The following is a 27209-nucleotide window of genomic DNA, read 5'->3' on the forward strand; positions in this document are numbered from 1 at the left end:
TTTATTTAATAAATCACTAAAATTATTCATTTTGTCTGAAAGTTTATGGTCATCCTCTCCTCCAATGACTTGTTTTTTTTTATTGCTTATGAGGATTTTGTTTTTTGTGTTCTGTAATCTTGTGCCTGCTTTTTTTGGCCTGCGATTTGAGTTTGGGGCCAGGCAGCCTGGGGATGAGATCCGTTTCTAAGGCTCAGATGAGGTGCTGTCCTGGTCTGGCTGGTGATATTTTGAGATCTGCATCTCCTTTTTTAATCTGTTTTGGTGTTGCTCTATCATAATAGCCCTGTACCTCGGTCATCGTAGCATTCCAGATCTTGGTGACATCATTGTCATTGCCATATTTGGACTTCAGTTCCGGCACGGCCCATGCCTTCAGTATGGTCTCCGCCTGCAATAAAATAAAAATTACAAATTTAATCAGGGGAGTAACCTTCCATCTGGTGTTTGGTTCTTGGCATTTGTGCCCTGAATTGGGTGAAGTGTAGTTTAGAAATGGAGGGATGTGAACAAGTGGGGGGGTCAGCAGGTGAGATTCTCATTTTAACTCACTTTATTAAACAGAATACACTTGAGGGCTTGAGGGGGCTATATGAGCAATGGTTCAAGTATTAACCTTATTTTTACACCAAGGAACAAACTGAGTGGGTACCTGTTCTGCCAGTCTGCTGTGCCACCCTAGTCTAAGCTGAGAGGCAGCCCCCCACCCCCCCCCCCCCCCCCCCCCCTCCCCAGAAGACCTTAAGGTTTCACTCAGGTACCTTCTTGCTTCATCAGTTCAACTCCACTGCCTGATGACATTTGTGACAGCACACTGGCCTTCTGATGCCTTTGCTGCCAACCTGATGATTGTTCATGGAAATTGCATGCAAATGATCTGATTTGCATATCTGTGCAGACTTCCGTGTCATTTGCCAGACTGTGATGTGCATTACATGAGTGAGTGTGTGTGTGTGTGTGTGTGTGTGTGTGTGTGTGTGTGTGTGTTCTGTGTGCATCTTCATTTCAGGTGGGAAAGGGGCCATTAGAGCATTGAGTGGACTTACTAAGGAGGAGTAGACCAGGGCTACCACAGCAGCTGCCACCTCGGCGATGAAGATGATCAGCACAATGGAGAAGAACTGGAAGAGAAGGAGAGACAGCAGATCAAGTTCAAGGTTAAGGGAGAAAGGAGTCCCCTAATATATCAGCTCAGCCAGCCCACCCTTAACTTGGACAGGAATTGGAAAAATGCCTGGTAGCTTCTAAACATCAAGAGTGGTCCCTCAGGCCAACATCCAAAAAAAATAATAATAATTTTTTTTTTAAATTTTTTTTTTTTTTTTTTGCATTTATATAGCGCTTTTCTCACTACTCAAAGCGCTCAGCAATTGCAGGTTAAGGGCCTTGCTTAAGGGCCCAACAGAGCAGAGTCCCTATTGGCATTTACGGGATTCGAACCGGCAACCTTCCGATTGCCAGTGCAGATCTCTAGCCTCAGAGCCACCACTCCGCCCAAAAAAAATCCCACTAAGATGGGACAACTCAGGCCAGGCAGACCAAGCAGAGCCAACCTCATGGACTGGACTTACTAACTTACTATCCATATCAATGTCTCAAAACTGGGTGTGGACCCTCAACATGGACCACCTAGAAGAAACCCCCTCTTAACATCACCAGTTAAACACCAAGTATGGACCCTCAGAATGGACTCTAACATCCAAATAAGAGAGTGGACATCAGCAGACCTCAGCTCTCATCACTCAATAAACATCTACAGCCTCCTGTCCCCCCAAAAAATAATGACAAATGTGACTCACTGATCCCCCCAGTGTGGATACTCAGACTGAAACCAATGTTGCCAGCCGAACACTGGATGTGAATCCTCAAACTCTACCACCAGCACCAAATTCACTTCTAGGGTAGACTCCTTCACCAGTTTAAGCACCCAGAGTGGACCCTCAGGAAGGACTTCAACATTCAAAACAGAAAGAGGACATCAGCAGGCTTGAGCCCCCCATCACCTAACTATAATACCAGGCTGATCCCCTGGCCCAGAAGGCACAGCTCGGAGTCATATTGCCAACTTAATACTCGGCATTAACTCTCACACTGAACCCCAACATCTGAACACATCAGCAGACCTCAACCAACCCCCCCTTACCCCCCATCAATCAATAAGTACCCACACATGCCCCTTTCCCATCCCCCATTAAACATCTAGTGTGAGCTCTCAGAAAAGACGCAATCAACATTCATCTGGAACCTCATGGTGGACCACTGCATCTTAAAACAGAGAATGGGCATCACCAGACTTGGACCTCCATGATCCAATAAACACCTGTACCCATCCCTATGTCCCCATTCCCCAGACTGTAAAGCAATGCTGTACCCCCTTCAAAAACTGATTATGTGGACTCTCAGATTAGACCCCCACATCTGAACACATCAGTAGACTTGAACCCCAATTTCTAAATAAACACTCAGAAATCGCCCCACAAAGAAAAATACTGATCACCCAATAAACATCCAGAGCGGACACTCCATAAAGACCCCAAAACATCCAGCTAAACCATCACATTGGACCCCAACAACTGAAAATAGAGAGTAGATTTAAAATTCCATCACCCAATAAACACCTAAACCTACCATTCGTTACCCTCAGACTATAGTGCCAGCCTGGAACCCTCTGAACACTTGGCATGAAGAAAGAGCACCAACTGAACACATGGTGTAGACCCTCAGACTGAACCCCAATATCTCAACATATCTTCAGACTTGAGCCCCAGTCCCCCCAATAAACACCCAGACCACACCTCCCCCAACTACACTATTAGGCTGGACCCTCTGAACAGCAAGCATCGACACACAGACTAGAAACAGCATCACCAACTGAACACTGTGTGTGGACCCTCAGTATTGACCACCATCACAAAACTAACCGTTAGAGCAGACCCCAAGACCCCCAAACCAGAATAAACACCACGTTCTGACCCTCAGACCAGATTCTAACATCTATAAACAGATAGTGGACATCACCAGAATCGACTCACAGTCCACCAATAAACACTCAGTGTGGACCCTCATGGAGGACCCCCTTTCCACCTTACTGATACAGTGTATACCCCATTACTGGATTCCCATCACTGACTGAACACTTGCTATGGACCCTCATATTGGACTCTAATGCTGAAAACAGAGAGTGGTCATCACCAGACCTGAACCCCCATCACCCATTAACAACCCAGTGTAGACCCACTCAGCACTAGCCCCCTGGCATTGCACCTTTGGGTCTCCACTGGTCCCTATCAATGTCCCCAACTCCCCTGTGTATCAGACCAGTTGACAGTGTGGTCACACTTACCATGAGGAGGAGGCATTTGCTCTCCCGCAGAGCACCGCAGCATCCCAAGAAGCCCAGAATGACCAGGACGGCGCCAACGGCAATACAGAAGTACCCAACGTTCACAAACTGCATGACTTGAGTAGAGTACGGCCCAACGAACTTGAGGAAAGAGCTGCCATCTGCGGTGACCCAGATGCCAACAGCCAGAAGGCCCGCACCTCCAAGCTAAAAAAGAAAAAAAAAATTTTAAGACAGGGTGTGCCAACTGAGAATGGGCAGAGAAGCTTGTGCATGGTACTCCTTGCACAAAAAAAAAGCAGACAGCACCACCTGGCCCTGGTACAACCCAATAAGGCATTCACCCACAGGTAGGAGCCGAATCCAAGTACCCACACATCGTTCCCTCATATGTCCCTTTTGGTTTTTCTTCTTTTCATTTTTAACACGAGGCCTTCTTCTGCCCAGCTCTGCCCACCTCCACATTTTATCAGCTCCTCACCCATTAATTAATGTGTGACTCAGGTCAGCTCCCAAGCATATTCTTTGGCACTTTCCAGAAAATTCCCCTGAAGAACAAACAACCCAAGTACTTCCTTGAGGCCATCATTTGTTTTGAGTGAAAGCCAACACCTTAGGTTGATGGGTGAGCCATCTGAGCGATTACGGGCACCACAGGGTGATGTTCATCTGAATTTACTGGCCACTGTGTAAACATATTAACCAGATATGGACTACAGGCAGAACAGCCAATAGCGTAGCAGTGATCACCATCATGTGACCTTGCCCATGTCCTTCATGTTCTGTTGACCTGAGAAGTTGAAATTAATGCTACTTGATGAAATGAACAGCCACCCTACATGGCAGTAAAGTGCCACTTACTGGTTGTGGCCCTCTGGTGCCCCCTACTGCTTGCTTTATTTCAATTTACTGTGCATCCCTTCTTGGGTTTCTGGATTTCTTCCTCTGCTTTGTCTCAAAACACGAGCAGATGAATGTTAGAAACAACTCTGTTGACCTGGCACCACTGAAGGGTGCAATCAAAGTGGGCATCTAATACCACCATCTAGTGATAGAGTTGTGACACAAATGAAACCCTACAAAACAACAACACTTTTTTACGAAAGGCTTGGAGGGACATGGGCATAGCCAGATGTCGGGTTTGAACCTCCCGAAATATAATTTATAATGTCCAGTCCTAGATGGAAAACGATTACGTGCTTTCTCACCAACACCACCACAACCCTATCCCCTCCTAAAATTCATTGCTTGCCAACCCCTATGGAGGAAGACACCAAAACGAGTGCAGATAAACTCCTCTTCAAAACATGAATATCTTTTTCTATATAGTGCCATTAATGGAATGCATCACAGGGCTGGCAGGGACCAAGAAAACCCTTCAAGGCATGGCGACCAGACAAATGGCATTGACTGAGGAAAGCTGGCCTAAGAATCGGCAATGAAAACACCAAGGGAGTCAAAGACAAGATGAAGGAGCAGATCAGAACTGGCCAGCCAGTAATTGAGGACGTCCTGGAATTTACCCATCTTGGCACTGCTGTGGCTTGTGATGGGGGCACCGACAGTAATGTGACAGCAGAACTGGAAAGGTGACGTGTCTGCAGATGTTCAGCGACTTCACCCGATTCTCTCCATTGATCTGCACAACTATGAAGATTTTGGCTGTACATTCTGATTATATATATACACACACACACATATATATATATATATATATATATATATATATATATATATATATACACATATCAATCTATCTATCTATTATATATATATATATATATATATATTATATATATATATAGTGGCCATATATACACATATCGATCTATCTATCTATATACTTGGTAATACTTGAAAGAGGGCACGGTGGCGGATGTTAGCCGACTTGCTGGCCAACCACAAGCGTTACCTGGTAGGTAACCACCCATACAATCAGATTGTGATTCAGACTATGAATGCCATGACTATATATATATATATATATATATACAGTATATATAGTGGCAGGCGGCTGAGGTCCATGCCCAGCCAGAACGCCCCTTGCACTCTATATTCAGGGGGAGCAGCCGTGGACGGTGCAATACCTCCCCCTGGACGCTAGATGGCCGCCTCCCCTGGATTGGAGCAGTGCCTCGGGTTCCTGCTTGGCTCCATGGGAATTGGAGTTGGGTGCAGCCCTGTTGGGTCCCGCAGGCACCGCCAGAGGGTGCTGCAGCTGGGACTCCTGAGCCCCTGTGGGCAATGTTTACATCACACCCGAAAGTGCAGCCAGAACAAGACAATCAAGCACCTGGAGCACTTCTGGGTGCCCAATTAAAGGGGCCAGCAGCCACCACTCCGGGATCCAGAATCAGGAGGAGGAGGACGAGGTTGCCAGGGAGCAGTGGTGGAGGAAGAGAAAGAGTGCTATATTATGTGTGTTGGTACTTGGGACTGTGCATTGCCTGTGGGACACAGGGAAGACATGCGCCCACAGGTGAAGAGAAAAATAAATATTTCTTTTATTTTACACATGCCTCCGTGTGAATCTGTGTCGGGTCGGACGCATATATAGCGCCTTTCACTATAAATATATATCTATATACTAAGGAGTAACGCTTGATGTTTTTGAGAGAGAGATCAGAGCTACAGTACGTGTGTTTTAGAGGGTAGCTGCTCATTGACAGATGATGTCACAGCCACGTGCTTTTCTCCCCATGCAGGGGACGCTCTCCCGTCAGAGCTGAACACGATCAGATACAGTGGCAACGTTTGACATTTGAGCGCACCTGCCTTCCGCTTGGCCAGAATTACATTTCCTTTTTTTTCACTTTGAAAACACATCAGATCTCAATGGGAAAAAAATCCTGCTGGCCATCTCTACTGCTATGGACTGATATGGTGATGTGTGAGGAACGAAAGGATGGAAATGAAAATGATCAACTGACAGAGAGGGGGCTGAATTCAAAGACACCCCGAAAATCAAAGGGATAAAATGATGAGGCAGACAGGCAGGTGAGTCCATTTGGCCGAAACTTCATTGCCGCAACTCCAAACCATACTCGATAGTTGTTATGCCCCACCACCCCCCATGCTTGACAACGTCCTAATGAGATGATGATGATGGTGTCCTGGGGCATCTCCTCCCAGATCTGCACCAGGGCTTCACTGAGCTCCTGGACAGGCTGAGGTGTTGGATGGACCCAAACATAATGTCCCACCCAGAGGTGTTCTACTGGATTAAGGTCAGGCGAGTGAGTGTGGGAGGGGGGCTGGCCAATGGTATCAATTCCTTCATCCTCTCGCCACATGAGGCCGGCCATTGTTGTGCGCCAGGAGAAACCCAGGAGCCACTGCATCAGCACAGGGTCTGACAATGGGTCCGAGGATTTCATCCCGATACTTAATGCCAGTCAAGGTGCCGTTGTCTATCCTGTAGAGGTCTGTGCATCCCTCCATGGATATGCCTCCCCAGACCATCACTGACCCACCACCAAACCAGTCATGCTGAATGATGTCACACGCAGCATGATGTTCTCCCCAGCTTCTCCAGACCCTTTCACATCTGTCACATGTGCTCAGGGTGAACCTGCTCTCATCTATGAAAAGCACAGGGCACGAGTGGTGGACCTGCCAATTCTTTTATTCTATGGCAAATGCCAATTGAGCTCCACGGTGCCCATTAGATGACATCGGGCCTTCAGGCCCTCCTCATGAAGTCTGTTTCTGATTGTTTTGTGAGAGACATTCACACCAGTGGCCTTCCTGCTGGAGGTCATTTTTTAGACTCTGCCAGTGCTCATCCTGTTCCTCATTGCCCAATGGATCAGATACTGGTGGGTCCTGCTGATGGGTTTAGGACCTTCTACGAGGGGCCCTGTCCAGCTCTCCTAGAGTAACTGCCCGTCTCCTGGAATCTCCTCCATGCCCTTCTGACTGTGCTGGGAGACACAGCAAACCTTCTGGCAATGACACGTATTGATGTGCCATCCTGGAGAAGATGAACTACCTGTACCAGCTCTGTAGGGTCCAGGTATGGCCTCATGCTACCAGTAGTGACGCTGACCGTAGTCAAATGTTAAACGAGTGACAAAACAGATGAGGAAGGAAAAATGTCAGTGGCCTCCACCTGTTAACCCATTCATTCCTGTTTTGGGGGTTGTCTCATTGTTGCCCCTCTAGTGCACCAAAGCAGCTGAAACTGATGAACGAGCCGCTCTGCTACTTCACTGAGCAGATCAACAGCCCACAAGTGTCATTGACTTGATGCTATACTCTCATCAAAAAGGGGTCCTTTCATTTTTTTGAGCAGTACATCTATACTATATAGATATATATATATAAAATGTGTGTGTTTACAAGTGTATATATATATATATATATATATATATACACTGTATATATACAGTAATCCCTCCTCCATCGCAGGGGTTGCGTTCCACTTTGACCTTTTCTGCAATCATTTGCATCTTCTGTTGGCGCTTGGACACGGCCCCTGAAGCAGTAGCAGGAGCACGTTAATGCTGAATGAGTGAGATGAGACTTCCTGGTTAATGCAGCGCTCCGTCGCTGAGCCAATCAGCAGCACACAGGAACTTAACTGTGTGCTCTGATTAAGTAGCTTCTCAACCATCCGCCAATAGCATCTCTTGTATGAAATCAACTGGGCAAACCAACTGAGGAAGCATGTACCAGAAGTAAAAAGACCCATTGTCCGCAGAAACCCGCGAAGCAGCGAAAAATCTGCGTTATATATTTAGATATGCTTACATATAAAATCCGCGATAGAGTGAAGCCGCGAAAGTCGAAGCGCGATATAGCGAGGGATTACTGTATACATACACATACATATACACTAATACATATATATATATATATTACTTTTCACTTTTACTTACTATTTTTTATACTTATTGTCATATATTGTTGGTGGTTATCATTCCAACTGTGTCGTTTTTTGCTTGAGGCAAGGTGGCGCAGTGTTTAGCTCTGCACCCTCATGGCTCAGATCACATTTTTGGCCACAATAATCAGTCCGCCATAGTTATTAGCCGCTTCCCTATCCCTCAGGGACACTCAAAAGACCCCTGCACCATTATAAGCCACTCAGAACCAGTTCAGCTCCTCATTTCCCTTGGACTCTCTTTTCACAGTTTGGTGAAGTTCCCAAACTTTCGCCAAACTCACAATGAAGCAAACACAGCGGAGTTCACTCATCACTAAACTAAAATCATTGTGTAAAGTATGTGAAATTTTAAAATGTGTTCTTTGATTGAAATGTTTAAATATTCTCGATTGTAATAGAAATTTATCATTTGTCACTCTTGAATTGAGTTTCATAAAGCACTAGATCCCTAGTGTAGGATCAAAAATGAAATGTAACATCATATTCATATCGCTGACCTTTAAATAGTCTAAAATGATACCCCACATGCCTATGTTTGAAACTGAAATTTTCACCTTCTGAGAGTGGCTCTTGGAGGGCTGAGACCACCACTAAAGAACCAAATATCAAAAATAAAATTACATTTGTGATCAGCAACCTGGAAAATAGTATATAATGACACTCCAATGTGCCTATATTACTGATCCCCATTTGTTCAAAGTTTTGTGATCCCATTAAGGGGGTAACCCCCTGGGGTCTCTTGATGTGGCCTGCACAGCTTCAAGTCCTTCTGGTCATTTTTACTGAAGACACCTATGGATTTAATTTTTATCACAAAGATATTGTTTCCTGCACAACAAATTCCCCAAAAATGTTTTTGGGGGTCTAGAGGGCCAGAAATCTTGACATCTTGTATAACCAGACATGAAGATGAGTCAAACCATATTTCATATGTGGGGCATTCCTTGTGGAGGCACCAGAAAGGATTTCTAAGAATTCAGAAGTAAATCTGAATAAAAAGTGAACGGGCAGATTGTGCTGGGCTCCATTTGTGTTAATCAAATTCAAACTACTTTGTCTGTTTATGTTCTCTTTATGAAGTTAGTGATGTTTGTATTTGCATTTTACCTGAGAACTTGTCACTGTGCTATACACCAGAATCCAGGGAGGAGTGCCAGGCAACAAATGAACGGAAAAGACCGGAACGGGTTGAATGATGGCTGTGGCACCCTCTGCAGGTGCTCCAGGTTTTTGGGTTTTGTTTTCAGAGAGCAAGAAGGGTGGGATTTTTCCAGATTGAATAACTGTCAAGTAGATACCCATCACTATAGATGTGGGACGGGTCGGGGGGCACACATGGGCGAGGTATACCCTTAAAAGTAACAGCTCTTATACACTCTAAAAAGAGAAAAAGGGCTCTTTTTCATTTAAGGTAATTTTAGTAGTTGTAATGAACTATATTAATATGTTTGTTCACCTAACGTAATATTTTGCTTTACTTCAAATTGAAAAACCTTGCTGTCGCTTAATGTAACTTCTTCTATTTAGTCTAAAGCAAAAAATTGCTTTGGAGACCTTGCCGGCTCCGCCCCCTGTGATATCACGTCCGGGCTCGCACCAATGGCAGAAGACCTAAATGAGCCCCACCCCTTTGACTTCACTTCCTGTCTCCCCCTTTAAAAGCCTCCACCTTCTCCCTATTCCCTCAGTTCTGTTTGGACTCGGTTTTGTGCACATCAGTGTTGTATTATTTTGAAAAGCAGCCAGGAAACCAAATTATACGGGTGGCTGCCCCAAACCTTTATATGACTCTGTCTCGGGTTTGTGACTATATATATATTTTGTGTATACACATAAAGTTTGTGACACAATATACATTTTATGTATACTATATAATGTTAATGTTCAAAATATAAGGTGTATTTAATATATGTACATATAATTATTTCAAATAGATATTTTATGTATAATTTATAAACATTTTTTGTGAAAAGCTTATAAAATATATTGTGTATTTAAAATGTATATATGTATTTTTTGTGAAATGTTTGTTCTGAATATTTACAGAAAAAACATTTTCAAGGAATGACCAAAAAATTGATTTTTGTGTTGCAAATATTCAGTAATAAATCTAAAAGAGTTTTGCTATAGCTGGTTCAGTAACATTCACCACCATTAGATCAGTTTAAAAACATGTTTCAAGCTTGAAGGCACTGTACAAAATGTAGCACTAATTTTAAAATAAATTTGCTTCCAAATTGTTGTGGTTTGTTTTATTAAAAACAATTTCACCCTAACAAACAGTGAATTCAACACCATATAAAGAACATATTTAGCTGAGTCCAATTCAGAATTTAAGTTGGCATTACAGTGAATACAATAATGGACAAAATTTTAATTTGAGTTCATCCATCCATTATCTAACCCGCTATATCCTAACTACAGGGTGACGGGGGTCTGCTGGAGCCAATCCCAACCAACACAGGGCACAAGGCAGAAAATAAACCCCGCCAGCCCACCGCAGTTAATTTGAGTTTTTAAAGAAATTTGGTTTGAGCCAAATACATTTTTTTGTTTTTAATCAAGTTTTTGAAAAGGTTAAAACAAATTCAAATGAAATAAGTTTACTCAAATACTTTTTAAAATTTGAAAGAAATCAATTAAATTGCTTGTTACCTTGTGAAGTAATTTATTTAGGTTGATCCAACAAAACATTTTTTACAGTGTAAGGAAGAAGAAGAAGAATAAATAAACTTGGAATTTCAAACTATATTTACTTAGTATTCAGTGAACAAAACATGGCTGAAAATGTTAATATGTACTTTTCGCATAGTCGTCTGGATTATAGAATAATTTATTTGCATGTGGAAGGTAAACACGTTTAAATTTGCATTGAATACACTTAATGATTAATCACAGAATTACAGTAACTGCCATGTTTCATTGGAATGGAATACAAAGGCGATGCAGGGCGTTTTAAAAAGTCATAAATCAGCCTCCACAAGAACAATAAAACAAAAAGACATTCGGGAAAAATAAATTCCGTTTACTAAAAGTCGTCAACTTCTGTTCCAAGTGCACAACATGCACTGAGGCAAAGGGGCGGTTCTTTATGCAAAATGTCATATACTGTATAGAAATATCGGATTATTGTTTACATAAAACATTTTAGGTTACATTAACTTAGATGAATAAATTAATCATCTCAACTAGTTAATTGTCTGAGTGCTGAAAAATGCCTTTTCTTTGTAACATTTGTTTTTTTACATGGACATCGCTAAGTTATTTAGCTATAACCCATTTTATTGGTCTGTTATACTTGATTCAATATATATTTTATAAAGAGTCATTTTACAATTAATGGAAACGGTTTGCATATGCAGGTTTATTTGATTGAATTACTATTAAAGTAACACTAGTACTAGGGTGTTGTACCGTGTTAGCCATTATGAATGTAGAGAAAAGCCAAGCAAAATGACAAGTTGCCTCGAAAGCTTGCATATTGTAATCTTTTTAGTTAGCCAATAAAAGGTGTCCTTTTGCTTGGCTTTTCTCTATATTAAAATAACACTAAACCGATTGTAATATTGATGGTTGGTCAGGATATCAGCACAAACAGTCCATTTGCAGCCCCAGGCCTTCCTCCTCAGCTCCGCTGTTCATTCAGAAGTTCTGCAGCACAGGCGATTGGATCGCACGTCATTGATCGATTCAGATTACCCTCCCGACCCCCTAACCTTAACCACGGGGCACGCGATGGGCGGAGAAACATCTGGATGCAGGTGGGGCTCGTGGATTGGCGCTTCGTGACTGACATTGTGGGCGTGGCGTGGCTGACGTCATAGGCAGTGCGGGCTGCCGTTACACGGTTGTTTTTGGCGTCTTTTTAATTTCATTAAAGGCGCACCTCGCGTGACGACACTCAACACGCTTAAAAATAATAAGGGCACTTTACTTAGTTGTGCCGCTCGTCGCGGACCAATTATTTGACAAAAATAATCAATTCTCTGAAGATTTCGATGCAGGTGAATTGGTTCTTTGTGCTTTGAAAAGATTTTAAAATATAGAAAAAAACACAAGTCTTTAGAGTATTGTAGGCTTCCTATCAGGATACTAACCGTTGAAATAAAAGCTGAACGTTGCCAGTGTTAGTGTATGAAAAAAGTCTTTCAAATCGGTTCCTGATATTATGTATTAAAAGCTCTTTCTATAGCCTGTTACAGATCTACAAAAATAAAAGTTCTTTCTGCAAACTTCATATGGGAACCATATATTTTTGCCGTACAGAATTTCTAAGAAGAGCCACTCTGGCGTCTTTAATTTTAACAGCGAAGGCGGCTGTGGATCGACTAGCTCTGATACTACAGGAAACTTTCTTTCTTTCTTTCTTTCTTTCTTTCTTTCTTTCTTTCTTTCTTTCTTTCTTTCTTTCTTTCTTTCTTTCTTTCTTTATTTATTTATTTCTATGAAATACTAACCAATATTTTACATAGAAAGCAAAGAAAAAGTTGCTTTTCTGACGTTGGCAGGGTAAAGAATCGGCCGGTATTAAAAAAAAAAACCCCTATCATAAATCAACATTCACAACCACACAAATCCCACGACATTCGAAAAGACAAATCAGTTTATTAAAGGTTTTTCACTTTCTTTCCAGCTGTAAAGAGGTGTGGAGTGCCCTTATACCACAATGAGATAAAAAGGGGTAGAGCTTTGAGCAAATACAGGATTGTCACGGACCTACAACTTGATAACTTTTAGTTAAATCAACTTAATTCAGCTGTTTTATCAACGTGATTCAAGTATGTTAATGTGACTTTAGATTAGATTAAATTTTATTAATCGCTTGGAGAATTTCAAATGCGGGGCGGCACGGTGGCGCAGTGGGTAGCGCCGCTGCCTCACAGTTAGGAGACCCGGGTTTGCTTCCCAGGTCCTCCCTGCGTGGAGTTTGCATGTTCTCCCCGTGTCTGCGTGGGTTTCCTCCCACAGTCCAAAGACATGCAGGTTATGTGCATTGTGATCCGCAATTGTCCCTGGTGTGTGCTTGGTGTGTGTGTGTGCCTTGAGTAGACTGCCATGACCCTGTAGTTAGGATATAGTGGGTTGGATGATGGATAGATGGATGGAATTTCAAATGCATAGAGCAGCAGAAGGATGTTAAGGATAGGGCAATGGCGAAGCTAGAGTTTGTGGGTGGTACTTCAATTTTCCACCCTCCAACATATCTGAATATTTTAACCTATTGAAATAGAAAATTAAAATGAGTTCATCGAGAACACGGGGACACAGTTGGAAACTTGTTAAGGGGAAATTTCGCACAAACATTAGAAAGTTTTTCTTTCTTTACACAAAGAATGATAGACACTTGGAATAAGTGACCAAATATTGTGGAAGACAGTAAGACTTTAGGGACTTTCAAAACTCCACTTGATGTTTTTTTGGAAGAAATAAGTGGAGAGGACTGGCGAGCTTTGTTGGACTCAATGGCCTGTTCTCGTCCAGAATGTTCTATGATTGCAAACTTTTTAGTTATTACATCTTTTCACTTGTGGCCATCAACTTTTGTTACCCATCCCATTACACTTGCTGAACAAACAGGCCCTCGCCTCATGATACCCGATTAGGTTTACCTCTTTTGGATAAGAGCCTCTGCCAAGCAAATACATGTAAATGTAATCTGGCATTTATCAGGTAATATGGCTGCCAATATTCATATTATATTGGGCTTCATTATTACTATTTTATGAATATTATCAATTATACATTATTGGAATGTAGAACTGAACTTCTGCTTGTCTTTTCCTCAGTCTAATTGCATGAGTTTTGTGACATAAGGCCGGTGCCCTTGCCAAGTGGTGTAGCTCGAGTTTGTGCCAGCTTGGGGTGGTACTCCAACATATCTCAATATGTTAACCTATTTAAATAGAAAATTTAAATGACGTATAGAGAAAAAAAGAAGAAAAATTTTGCATATATTTATTCATATATAGAGAAACAGCAATCATTTTTCATATATAATTATTTATAAGCAACAACTAGACAAGAATATAGTATTGACGCACTGATAAGCCATGTTCTAATTATTAGTTTCGTATAATTACACTGCAAAAATCAAGACCAGTGTAGCGTACAAGTGATAGGTGGAGATGTTTTCTGCGCAGAGCAACAACGCATTTGGATTGATAACGAAATGAAATTATAAATTAGTTGTTTATCTTAATTATTATCGGTGTAATGTTTGTTTATTTTTGTTATTGCCTCCTAAATTTCAACTGCTGTGTCTGTTGCCGTCAAAGAAGGACAGTCTGAAAATCATTTTTGAAGCATTTGTGGATAAAAATTAGAGAATCTTACTTTTTTTCAGAACCCTGCTGCCTACACACGAATTGTACTGAGCCTTTTGGCCAATAATGCCAACCTCAAAAAATGTGCCACCCTGGACGGAGCGCCCGCTCCTAGCTACGCCACTGGGATAGACCTACCAGGGAAAAGGAAAAGAGGAAAGCCTAAGAGGAGGTTTATGGATGTGCTGAGAGTGGATATGCAGGTGATGGGGGTAACAGAGCAAGATGACAAGGGGCCTCATGTATAAACGCAGCGTACGCACAAAAATGTTGCGTACTCCGGTTTCCACGCTCAAATCGCGATGCATAAAACTTCAACTTGGTGTAAAGCCACGCACATTTCCACGGTAGCTCCAACCCTGGTGTACGCAAGTTCTCTGCTTGGTTTTGCAGACTGGTGGCACCCAGCGTCAAAGCAGTTCTACTGTTCCTGTTTGGTTACCCTTTCTTTAGATCTACATCCCTGACATGGCTTTATCATATAGATTGAAACTATCTGCATATTGTTTATTAGTTTAATGCATCTGATTGTAATTAACCTGTAACAATATAATGTTCCAGGGAATAGCCAAAGTATTCCAAATACCATCGCTGCTTTAGTGTTGTTCCTCTCACTGCACCTTCTTCTTCTTCTTCCAGCTGCTCCCGTTAGGGGTTGCCACAGCAGATCATCTTTTTCCATATTACTCTCACTGCACTACTCGGAGTATTTATATCACTGTATCTGAGTGTGAATTACAGCTCTACAGCAGAGAATTATCAGTATACAGCATCAAGCACACACTGCCTCAGCCATGCTGTCTATTTGAACTGCTCCCATACAGCAAACGCTTCAGAGCCTTTCCTGTACGGACCTTTCATCCCAAGAGCTCTAAACGCACTTAATCAGTCCATCAAGTGCTCCTTGTAGAACTGTCAGTACTAAGTTCAATCACCTTACTGTAAACTTGCCATACAGTTATAATATTGCACAACCTGAGCCACTTTATAAAGGGCATATTTACCTATGATGATGATATCATTTTAAGATGAAATGCAGCAAAATATGTTTATTATATTATACAGGTAAAATGTTAACATCATTTAAATAATCTATATTGTTAATAATTAAACATGTGAGGACATGGTGCTGCTGGTGCTCCGTTCACGGATTATTCCTGCCTCTCGCTGTATTCTTGATGGTGCTGACGTGACGCTGGAAGGATCGATGGATAGAATAATTAAACACGTACTACGAAGATATTTCAATGGTCCTTAAAAGTTTTGATGTCGTTCTAAGCTGACAGATGGCTTAACGTCTATTACAGAGCTGATTGTGTGGCGACTGGGTATTTGATGAAAGAAAAGTAAGGACAGAAATTGGAGGTTAGTACGTTTGAAAGAGACAGTACTACTGCAATAAAGTATTTCATCGAAGGTCGCGCATGGTGCAGCAAGCATCTTGTGTGAGAGATGAACAATCACTGTGCCCCCGTGTTCCGATGTTTAATAACTTGCTTTAACTCCTATCATCATGAAAATGATATCACGTAAACATCTCAGTATTTTAATTATTCAGAGAGCTGTAATATCATGAATGTAATGGATTCTGTGTCTTGACAGAGGAAGAGAAAGCCCGGAAGTACGTAGTGATTGACACACACAGAGCACATAGAAGATCAAATACAGAACAAAGCATTTAACGTGCAACTTTAGTTACGGTGGGATCTGAGAAACTAGTAAATAAAACGATTTTAAGATGAAGTTTATGATGTTCTACTTTAATGACAAAATAAACTATGTGATTAAAGTGGAAATTTCGAGATTAAAGTTGACATTTCGAGCTTTTTTCCCACCGTGTCCCTATTTTTTCTTCTCTGTATTCTAATAAGCTTTCATATGACACTCAGACGGTGGGCAACGACTCCCCTTTTCACAGCGACTTTGATATCTGACAACTTCTTTTTTATTTTGGGCACTTTGTGACTTTGCAAACTTGAGCTTTCGAGTTTCTCTGACACGCTATGTCACTCGATCAACTTCCTTTTGTTGTTTATCCCACTGTTTAAACCAACAAATTGTACGTTTTTCTTTGCCTCCACTTGGTATTCGCTGAAATTCTTCTATTTTCCCTCGTGCTTTTCCCATTGTCTTTTCACAAAAGGTTGAGCTTAATGGCTATTTATATTGATTTGCATATTCAAAGAGGCGTAATTCTGGGAGGAGTTGGGGCGGGACAGCAGGAGCTTGCACGTGCGTTACTTTTCACACTGACCGGGATTTATGGAGCAGAAGAACGTGGAAGTTGGTGAACGCATAGATTTATGCATCTGGATTTTTTGTGTGTAAGCACATTTCCGATTTTTGTCCATACGCCATGTTTTAGTGTGAATTCTATGCACGGCGTTATGCATGAGGCCTGAGGCCCAAGGACAGGAAGATATGGAAAAAGATGATGTGCTGTGGTGACCCCTAATGGGAGCAACCAAAAAAAGAAGAAACAGCAGAAACATAAAAACACAAGAATACACACTCACAGGACCAAAAATATATAGCCAATCAATCAATCAATCAATCAATCAATAAACATAAGAAGTACACTGGATGGAAGCACTGAATGCCCTGATGGCAGTGGGCAGAAAAGACCCCCAGAGGCGCTTCTTAGCATACCATGCTGCAATGAGCCTGTAATAGTGGTATAAAACAGCGCCACCAGGAGGGATGAAGGGGAAGGGAAAATACGTTAAGGAAAATGATGACGGGAAAAGCTTTGTAATATCAACAAGGATTATTATTTTAAGTTATACTGACCAAAGTTAGATACATTAAAGAGAACTAAATAAATGACATACTAATAAAATAAAATAAAAGAGAACACCAGTACTGTTAGTCAACAGGGTGCTGGCGGAAATTGGGCTAGTGTTGGCTGAAGAAGGAGAAGGAGAAGAAGAGGGGGGAGACGTGTCCAGAAGAAAGAGGAGAAGAGGAAGGTAATAAGAGTGGAACTGAGGGTAGGAACTTTGAATATTTGCAGTATGACTGGTAAGGGGAGAGAGTTGGCAGATATGATGTAGAGAAGGAAGGTTGATATATTGTGCGTACAAGAGACTAAATGGAAGGGGAGTAAGGCCAGGTGGATCGGAGGAGGATTCAAATTGTTCTATCATGGTGTGGATGGGAGGAGAAATGGGGTAGGAGTTATTCTGAAGGAACAGTATGTCAAGAGTGTTCTGGAGGTGAAAAGAGTGTCAGACAGAGTGATGATTATGAAGCTGGAAATTGGAGATGTGATGATGAATGTTGTTAGTGCATATGCCCCGCAAGTTGGGAGTGAGATGGATGAGAAAGAAGATTTCTGGAGTGAGTTGGATGAAGTGATGAACAGTGTACCCAAGGGACAGAAAGTGATGATTGGAGCGGATTACAATGGACATGTTGGTGAAGGGAACAGAGGAGACGAGGAGGTGATGGCTAGGTATGGTGTCAAGGAGAGGAATGAAGAAGGTCAGAGGTCAGAGGATAGTGGATTTTGCCAAAAGGATGGACGCATTTTAAGAAGAGGGAGGAACATAGGGTGACGTACAAGAGTGGAGGAAGATGCACACAGGTAGATTACATCCTATGCAGAAGAGTCAATCTGAAGGAGACTGAAGACTACAAAGTGGTGGCAGGGGAAAGTGTAGTTCAGCAGCATAGGGTGGTGGTCTGTAGGAAGACATTGGAGATCAAGAAGAGGAAGACAATGAGGGCAGAGCCAAGGATCAAATGGTGGAAGTTGAAAAAGGAAGACTGCAAGGTTGAGTTTAGGGAGGAGGTGAGACAGGCACTGGGTGGTAGTGAAGACAGCTGGGCAGCTACAGTAGATGAAGTAAGGATGACAGCAAGAAGGGAGCTTGGTGTGACATCTGAAAAGAGGATGGAGGAAAAGGAAACCTGGTGGTAGAGTGAGGAAATACAGGAGAGTATACAGAGGAAGAGGATGGAGAAGAAGAAGTGGGATAGTCGGAGAGATGCAGAAAGTAGACAAGAGTACAAGGAGATAAGGCGCAAGGTGAAGAGAGAGGTGGCGAAGGCTAAAGAAAAGGCGTATGATGAGTTGTAGGAGAGGTTGGACACTAAGGAGGAAGAAAAGGACCGGTGGGCTACACAGAGGGACCGAGATGGGAAAGATGTGCAGCAGGTTAGGGTGATAAAGGATAACGATGGAAAAGTACTCACAAGCAAGGAGAGTGTGTTGAGAAGATGGAAAGAGTACTTTGAGAGGCTTATGAATGAAGAGAATGAGAGAGAGAAGAGGTTGGATGATGTGGAGATAGTGAATCAGGAAGTGCAACGGATTAGCAAGGAGGAAGTAAGGACAGCGATGAAGAGGATGAAGAATGTAAAGACCGTTGGTCCAGATGACATACCTGTGGAAGCATGGAGGTGTTTAGGAGAGATGGCAGTGGAGTTTTTAATCAGATTGTGTAATGGAATCTTGGAAAGTGAGAGGATGCCTGAGGAGTGGAGAAGAAGTGTACTGGTGCTGATATTTAAAAATAAAGGGGATGTACGGGACTGCAGTAACTACAGGGGGATAAAATTGATGAGCCACAGCATGAAGTTATGGGAAAGAGTAGTGGAAGCTCAGTTAAGAAGTGAGGTGATGATTAGTGAGCAGCAGGATGGTTTCATGCCAAGAAAGAGCACCACAGATGTGATGTTTGCTCTGAGGATGTTGATGGAGAAGTTTAGAGAAAGCCAGAAGGAGTGGCATTGCATCTTTGTGGACCTGGAGAAAGCAGATGACAGGGTGCCTCGAGAGGAGCTGTGGTATTGTATGAGGAAGTCGAAGTGGCAGAGAATTACACAAGAGTTGTACAGGATATGTACGAGGGAAGTGTGACAGTGGTGAGGTCTGCGGTAGGAGTGACGGAGGTGGGATTACATCAGGGATCGGCTCTGAACTCTTTATTATTTGCAATGGTGATGGACAGGTTGACAGACGAGATTAGACAGGAGTCCCCTTGGACTGTGATATTTGCTGATGGCATTGTGATCTGTAGCGATAGTATGGAGCAGGTTGAGGAGACCCTGGAGAGGTGGAGATATGCTCTAGAGAGGAGAGGAATGAAGGTCAGTAGGACCACCAAGACAGAATACGTGTGTGTGAATGAGAGGGAGGTTAGTGGAATGGTGAGGATGAGGGGAGTAGAGTTGGCGAAGGTGGATGAGTTTAAATACTTGGGATCAACAGTGTAGAGTAATGGGGATTGTGGAAGAGAAGTAAAGAAGAGAATGCAGGCAGGGTGGAGTGGGTGGAGAAAAGTGTCAGGAGTGATTTGTGCCAGACGGATATCAGCAAGAGTGAAAGTGAAGGTCTACAGGATGATAGTGAGACCAGCTATGTTATATGGACTGGAGATGGAGGCACTGACCAGAAAGCAGGAGACAGAGCTGGAGGTGGCAGAGGTAAAGATTTGCATTGGGTGTGACGAGGATGGACAGGATTAGAAATGATGACATTAGAGGGTCAGCTCAGGTGGGATGGTTTGGAGACAATGTCAGAGAGGCGAGATTGTGTTGGTCTGGACATGTGCAGATGAGAAATGCTGGGTATATTGGGAGAAGGATGCTAAGGATAGAGCTGCCAGGGAAGAGGAAAAGAGGAAAGCCTAAGAGAAGGTTTATGGATGTGGTGAGAGAGGACATGCAGGTGATGGATGTGACAGAGCAAGATGGAGAGGACAGCATGATATGGAAGGAGATGATCCGCTGTGGTGACCCCTAAAAGAAGAAGAAGAAGATAAATAAAAGAACTCTGATAGTTCATTGTGTTCAGCCAGTGAATGTTGCTGCGCCAGTTATTACCTCAATAAAGAATATCAAAATGTCTCCATTCTACATGGTCCCAGTATAGAGACATGTTGAAAACACTTTGAAAAGACAAATGAATTGGTTCCAAAGCACAGAAGGTCTTTGTGTTTAGCTATGCGTGTAGAAGATGTCTGCTAGCCAACGTGGTGCCAGCGTGTGTAGAAGTCGTGTCGGAGGATTTTCCATCCATCACAACTTAAAAACATGTGCAGAATGAGTACACAGTTTTCATCCATCCATCCATTTTCCAACCCACTGAATCCGAACACAGGGTCACGGGGGTCTGCTGGAGCCAATCCCAGCCAACACAGGGCACAAGGCAGGAACCAATCCCGGGCAGGGTGCCAACCCACCGCAGGACACACACACCCACACACCAAGCACACACTAGGGCCAATTTAGAATCGCCAATCCACCTAACCTGCATGTCTTTGGACTGTGGGAGGAAACCCACGCAGACACGGGGGAGAACATGCAAACTCCACGCAGGGAGGACCCGAGAAGTGAACCCAGGCCCCCAGATCTCCCAACTGTGAGGCAGCAGCGCTACCCACTGCGCCACCGTGCAGCCCGTACACAGTTATTATTTTGTTTTCCACATAGTGTCGCCACACAGTAAAGATATCCGAGCTCGCGTACCTGTCCAGGGTTTGTTCCTGCCTTGCGCCATAGGCTAGCTGGGATGGGCTCCATGAACCCTGCGATCCTGTTTTGGATTAAGTGCGTTAAAAAGAAAATGCCGTGAGATAATTCATGTATTAGGGTTTAATCCAGTCTGTACCTTAAGCATATACTATAACACCTTCAGTAAATCTGAGCAGGTGATCTTATTGAGTGGGACTTGTTGATTCTCATACATGATGCTCGCTGAGCTGATGAAGTTTTTTGCAGATAATGCTAAACATTAATGATTTCTGTTTAGCGCAAATATTAGGATCTTTTTCAAAGTCTACATAACCAAATTCATATGTAAAGAACCCTTCCCAGAATTAAAGGTTTCTTTGTTAAGCAAAGGCAGCCACACTACTCGGTTAGGAGCCACTGAAGAGCCCTTATTCGTGAGAGTGCAGGGCGTTCACGTGAAATTTCAGACTCGGGAACTCGGAGAGCACGTGAAGGTCCCATTATTCTATTATCAAAGAAAAAAATAAAAGATGTAAATTGTTATGTAAATGAAGTGAAAAGAAAGAGACCGGAACTGTTAATGTTGAGTCACATAAGTAATGGATTTTAGACAAAGCCGATGGAGATTAGCGCAGGACGACAAACGCGGCGCATGCGCAGCAAAACTGGAGAACTGAGGGAACGAGAAAGGAGAAACAGAAAAGAATCACACCTCGTACATCAATGAATTCATACATTAAAAAAAAAAAAAAAAAGTTTGGACTCAATTTTAGCCCCCACGGTGCATCCACATTTCCGACAACGCCCTCCCCTTTGATTTTTTTTTTTTTACTCCAAATGTGTCCTCACATTGACAGGACAACAGGTCCCTTTATGTCGACACTCATCGGTGGGCTGTCCGCTCTGACCTCTTTGAAGTTCTCTTTACGATTCCCATTACAAAGAGGGCTCAGTTTAACAAGTTCACAAAATATACAGGTTTGAATATTTGTGCCCGGAGCCACACCTCATGGGCACGCTATACTGATAAGAGAAACACACGGCGGCACACACAGCACTACTGAGACTACTGGACGGAAAAAAAAAGTGTAGATACTTACAAAAATTAAAAAGTTGAATAAAAACATCATGCCTTTTAGGAAGCTGTAGCAGCTCATTTTGACCTGAAAATACAAAAGAAAAAGACAACGTGAGGCATGAGAAAGGAGTCTTTCTTTCTTTCAGCTGTAATTTGATGTAATCTTACACCGGTTTCACACAAATGTAGAAAGCGCTCTTTTATGCAAGAGGAATTAATAGTTGCCTGGTGAAGATTAGCACCCTCGGGGGATTTAGAGCTCAGCTCCACTTTTTGTCGTGTATTCCGGATGAATAGAAATTGAGGGACAGCGCTGGCCTGAGTACGATGTGTGTATGTGCGTGTGTGTCTGTGTGTGCACTGCCGGCTCTACCATGTAGGTGACTGCATAAAACGGCACAATATAAATAAAGTGTATATATATATATAATATTCATCCATCCATTTTCCAACCCGCTGAATCCGAACACAGGGTTACGGGGATCTGCTGGAGCCAATCCCAGCCAACACAGGGCACAAGGCAGGAACCAATCCTGGGCAGGGTGCCAACCCACCGCAGGAATATATATAATATATATATATAATATATTAAATATATATATATATATAATCTGGTGTATATATGACAGTATATAATTAACAGTATATAATATGTGCTATTATTGACAGTATATGCGTTGCCTATAACACCAGATTCTGTCGTTTTATAAAATGCATACTATGGCCGAATCTAGCGGGGTTGCTGGGAATGGCTCCCAATAGACCCTAACCTCCAGGACGCCCCACCGCCGAAAGTTGTCGAGAGCCTCACACTTGTTGTACATGCGTGATCGAAACTACAAGGGAGACGTCCCCAAAGGCCTCAACTACCTGTGCTCTTCGATAACGTCATTCGAAATGACGAGGTGGACGGATTCCCCCGACGCCTCCGCTACCCACCCCGCTCTTCAAGAAGCCAGAGGGGAAACCCCGCGGTCTTCCATTCCAAGATTCGTCAATCCGTGCGAACAAAACTCCAAGCGGGTCCAAAACCCTCCGGTCTTGTCACAATACAACAGGAGACCCTCAGCTACAAACGCTCGGACTCCACACAACTATTCGATTTCCATTAACCTTATTATGTGGTGATGACCTACACGAGCCACATGCAGGTGGTCTTCTAAATCCTCACATGCACCGCGCTCAGCTTCACAAAACCACTTTTTTTTCTTTCGTTGGTTTTACTTTTTAGTGTTGTTTCCGTTTCAGTAAGTTTGTTCTTTCTCTCATTTTCCATTCATAATTTGACAATGGATTGGTGCAGATTTTCGGAGGTTTGAGTGGAGAGCCGGAGGTGTGATCGTCTTGGCCTCGTAAGACCCCAAGGAAAGCCGATGATAGAGAAATAACGAGCACCTCAAACGTTAAGAAATACGGCATGAAATACACAAATCGGCGGGGCTGCCGCATCCCTGACACACACAGATGGCGTTGCTACGGATCCAGTATATCAAAGAAAAACCGAATCCTCTTTAAAAATTAGAGCTCCTTTATTTAACATTTTTCAGTGTTTAATACAGATATTATTTGTTTCCAAAGCATAAGCCCTGTTGCTCATTTTTAATTTCTGTGAATTGTGGGAAAGGCACTATATAAGTTACATCTATTATTATAGACAAAGTTTAGCACGGGAAAGGCGCCATATAAATAACATGCATTATCATTATAGATAGAGTTATCATGGGAAAGGCGCTATATAAATGACATGCATTATTATAGAAAAAGTTCAGCAAGGGAATAACGCTATATAAATAACATGTATTATTATTATTATTACAAAAAGAGTTGAGCATGAGAAAGGAGCTATAAAAATGACAGGTATCATTACAGATAGACTTGAAATTGGGAAAGCTGCTATATAAATGATGTTTTTATATAATAGAGTTGAGCATGGGAAAGGCGCTATATAAAAAACATGCACTATTTTTATTATTATTATTATTATTATTGTTATTACAGAAAAGTTGAGCATGAGAAAGGCGCTATATAAAATACATTTATTATAGTAAAGACGCTGCGGTGGGTTGGCACCCTGCCCAGGATTGGTTCCTGCCTTGTGCCCTGTGTTGGCTGGGATTGGCTCCAGCAGACCCCCGTGACCCTGTGTTCGGATTCAGCGGGTTGGAAAATGGATGGATGGATGGATAGTAAGGACGGCTAGCATAGACTACAACAGAAGGGGATAGGCGGATAGCTGCCGAGGTCTCCTGAACTGTATAACTGTGTAATTTATTATTATTATTACTATTCTTATTATTAGGATTAATAAAAATATGTATTTTCATTCCTTCCTATATTTTGCAGGCACAATGTATTGATATAATGAGCGCTTGTATAGATGTGCCTAATTAGAAAAAAACATAATATGTAACCACACCGGAAGATGAACAAAAACACTCCAAAGCTGGTCAACATACTATTTACAACCTTGGCATTTCTTGAATTGCATGTTTAATACTTACTATATCATGCCTATCTTATATTCTTATTATTTTTATTCTATTAGAAATAGTATCTCATCACAATTATTATTATTAATGAATATTTTACAAAAACATTTCATAGATATCAGGCGCCGTTTCCAGCTTCGTCTGGGGCATCATACGTGTTAGTGCCGGCACTGCGCTCGAGTGCGTGCGTGTGCATGAGTGACGGCGCGTGCGCGTTTATGTGTTTTACGTTATCTATTTTACTAATTAGCACTCCAAGTGTAAAGAGTGGTGACACCCCGCATCATCAATCAATGCTATGTGTCCCCTAAACCGTTTCATTATACTTTTTTTGGAATATTTAAATTAATACCAAATTCTGCAGATTTGAACACTATACGTTAAAGCCATTTTGACGCGCAATGACGGAAGTCCCGTCCAGAGTTGGCCCATGCATGGCTACAGGAAGGATCATTTAGCCGGGCTAAGTTGGCAACACCCACCCACCAAAACATTTCACAGTGACCGCCCCCCAAATCATTGGCAAACTGTTTCTTGGTGGGTAAAAAAATAAAGCCTTACGGGAACCACTTCTGGTTCCCAACAGAACCAGTCATCCGAAGGTTCGAGAAAGAACTTTTGTTTAGATCTATAAATAGCCATGAACAGGAAATAACAGATTTGTGATCCCACTGGAGTCCGGATTTTCACAGGACTATCACTGCATATAAAATAGCACAAGCAGAGTTCCGATTTTCTCCATCAGTTGTATCCTGTTACGTAGCTTACTACACTGTAAAGATTTCTGTTTTTGTCCACATATTTTTTTTTATCTTTATTTCGCCTTATACAATTTCTTGTATTAGGAATTTGGTAGTTTTCGCATACCCCTTGGGGTCAGAGCGCACAGCACCCCTGGAGCAATTACAGGTTAAGGGCCTTGCTCAAGGGCCCAGCAGAGCAGCGGCCTTTTTGGCAGTGACGGGGATTCGAACCGGCAACCTTCGGGATACCAGCGCAGCTCCTTAGCCTCAGAGCCACCACTCCGCCCTAATATTTAGAATATTTTTAAGGCGCAAAGAACCAACTTCATATTCGAAGAAATTGTTTTTTGTCGAGGAAAGGTTCAAGGAGGAACCACCCAACCCAGTAAAGTGCCATTACAGACCGGTAATTTTTAAGAGTATTGCAGGAGCCCCCTTACCATTCTGGTCTACAGCCAGGGCTGGGTGGTCCCCGCCTTGTTCCCGGTCCTTATATATACTTTCTATAACCCCGACCACGTATAATCAAGGTAGAAAGCGGACTGATGAACATTTCTGGTCGGGTGGCTCGGTGGTGTAGTGATTAGCGTCGCTGCTCACCATTCTGAGAACTAATGAGCTAATACCCCTGTCCGGGTATATCGATTGATTGATTGATTGGTGGAGTCTGGTGGGCCTCCAGCTCCTTCTGTATTTATATCAGGGTGGCGTAGTGATTGAATTTTTAGACTTTTAAACCCTAATGGTTCGAATCCTATGTGACTAGCACGTCATTTCACCTGTCTGTCATTCAACTAGAAACGTAGGCAGTTGTTTCTCAAATGCTGTAAGTCGCCAAGAGTGTCAGCCGTATAAAGTGAATGTCACGGGGTGGGTGGGCTTCTTTGTGGATTAGTTGAATCAGGAATCCATGATATTTTGAATTGATGCGATAGAATAAGCAAACTTGTAACGTTCGTGTTTATTCATAATAAACATTTCGAGATTTTTCGTAACACTGGTTCCCTTCTTGCTCGTCGCCTCGTGTTACTGGAACTCTAGGATTGATGCTTGGAAGTCGTTTAAACGCGACGGACTCTAGCACATTCATCTGCATATACTTCCCAGAAAAAGGATGCGCTGGGCATAAAGACAAAGACCGCGTGACCCTGAAGAGATGGACACGGGAATGGAGAGAAGAAAGAAAGATGAACGAAACACAGCGAACAGCTGCGCGCGGGCTCATCGTTGTCCGTCTTGATACTCCGCGTCGTTCCGTTTTCTTAATTCAACTTAATCTGTACCTTTACAAGAGAAAGACTTGTTTACGAGAACAACAAAAACAGCAACTGTAGTTAAAGAACTGGCGTAGTTTTAAAGAGAATAATCCCTTTTTCATGTATCTGTGTGACTGCACTCTGAGGACAGCCCGGCGATATAAACCGCTTTGTACTCCGCTGAACTGAAAGGTGGGATCACACAGGTGGTGCGCAGAGGAAGGAATGGGCAAAGAAACCCTTGAGGGTCTGTTGTCTTACCTGAGCGGTGGGAGCTTTACGCTCTGCTGTGACGACAATGGAAGAAGTGAGACCCGCCGGTCAGCTGGGATTGTCGCTAACTGCTCGCTCTCGCCCTGGTGCTCCTTTAAGCCAGTGGCGCCTGGGGAGGGCCCGTGTGACTGAAATATTCGGAAAGGTGTGGCCGTGGTTCAGCAGGTGATGGGAAAGACGGTAAATGCTGCCCTCTGGAGGAAATCAGAGGAGTGACGGTCACGAGGACGAGTGCCGCCTGTTATTACTCATTCTGGACGCCACGTATCGCAGTTTAACGTTTGTTTTGGGGAGGCGGGTTAGGGCCACCCGTGGCAACAATCTATTTCATGATGCCATGGACCTCCCGTCGATGTT

At 42.8% G+C, this 27209-nt stretch overlaps 1 protein-coding gene across 1 annotated transcript in view; it reads right to left on the reverse strand.

Annotated features, from left to right (window-relative positions):
- LOC114658759 (tetraspanin-1) overlaps positions 1 to 27005 on the reverse strand; it is a 40734-nt gene extending 13729 nt beyond the window's left edge. Inside the window, exons 1-5 of the mRNA XM_051932969.1 lie at positions 26841 to 27005; positions 22114 to 22176; positions 3344 to 3550; positions 1047 to 1121; positions 293 to 391 (exon numbers count right to left, since the gene is read on the reverse strand). Coding sequence (XP_051788929.1) covers positions 293 to 391; positions 1047 to 1121; positions 3344 to 3550; positions 22114 to 22170 — 438 coding nt within the window. The 5' untranslated portion in view covers positions 22171 to 22176; positions 26841 to 27005. The remainder of the gene's footprint in view (positions 1 to 292; positions 392 to 1046; positions 1122 to 3343; positions 3551 to 22113; positions 22177 to 26840) is intronic.
- Between the last annotated feature and the right edge of the window lie 204 nt (positions 27006 to 27209).

This window comes from Erpetoichthys calabaricus, chromosome 10 (assembly GCF_900747795.2).
Source record: "Erpetoichthys calabaricus chromosome 10, fErpCal1.3, whole genome shotgun sequence".
Classification (NCBI taxonomy): Eukaryota; Metazoa; Chordata; class Cladistia; order Polypteriformes; family Polypteridae; genus Erpetoichthys; species Erpetoichthys calabaricus.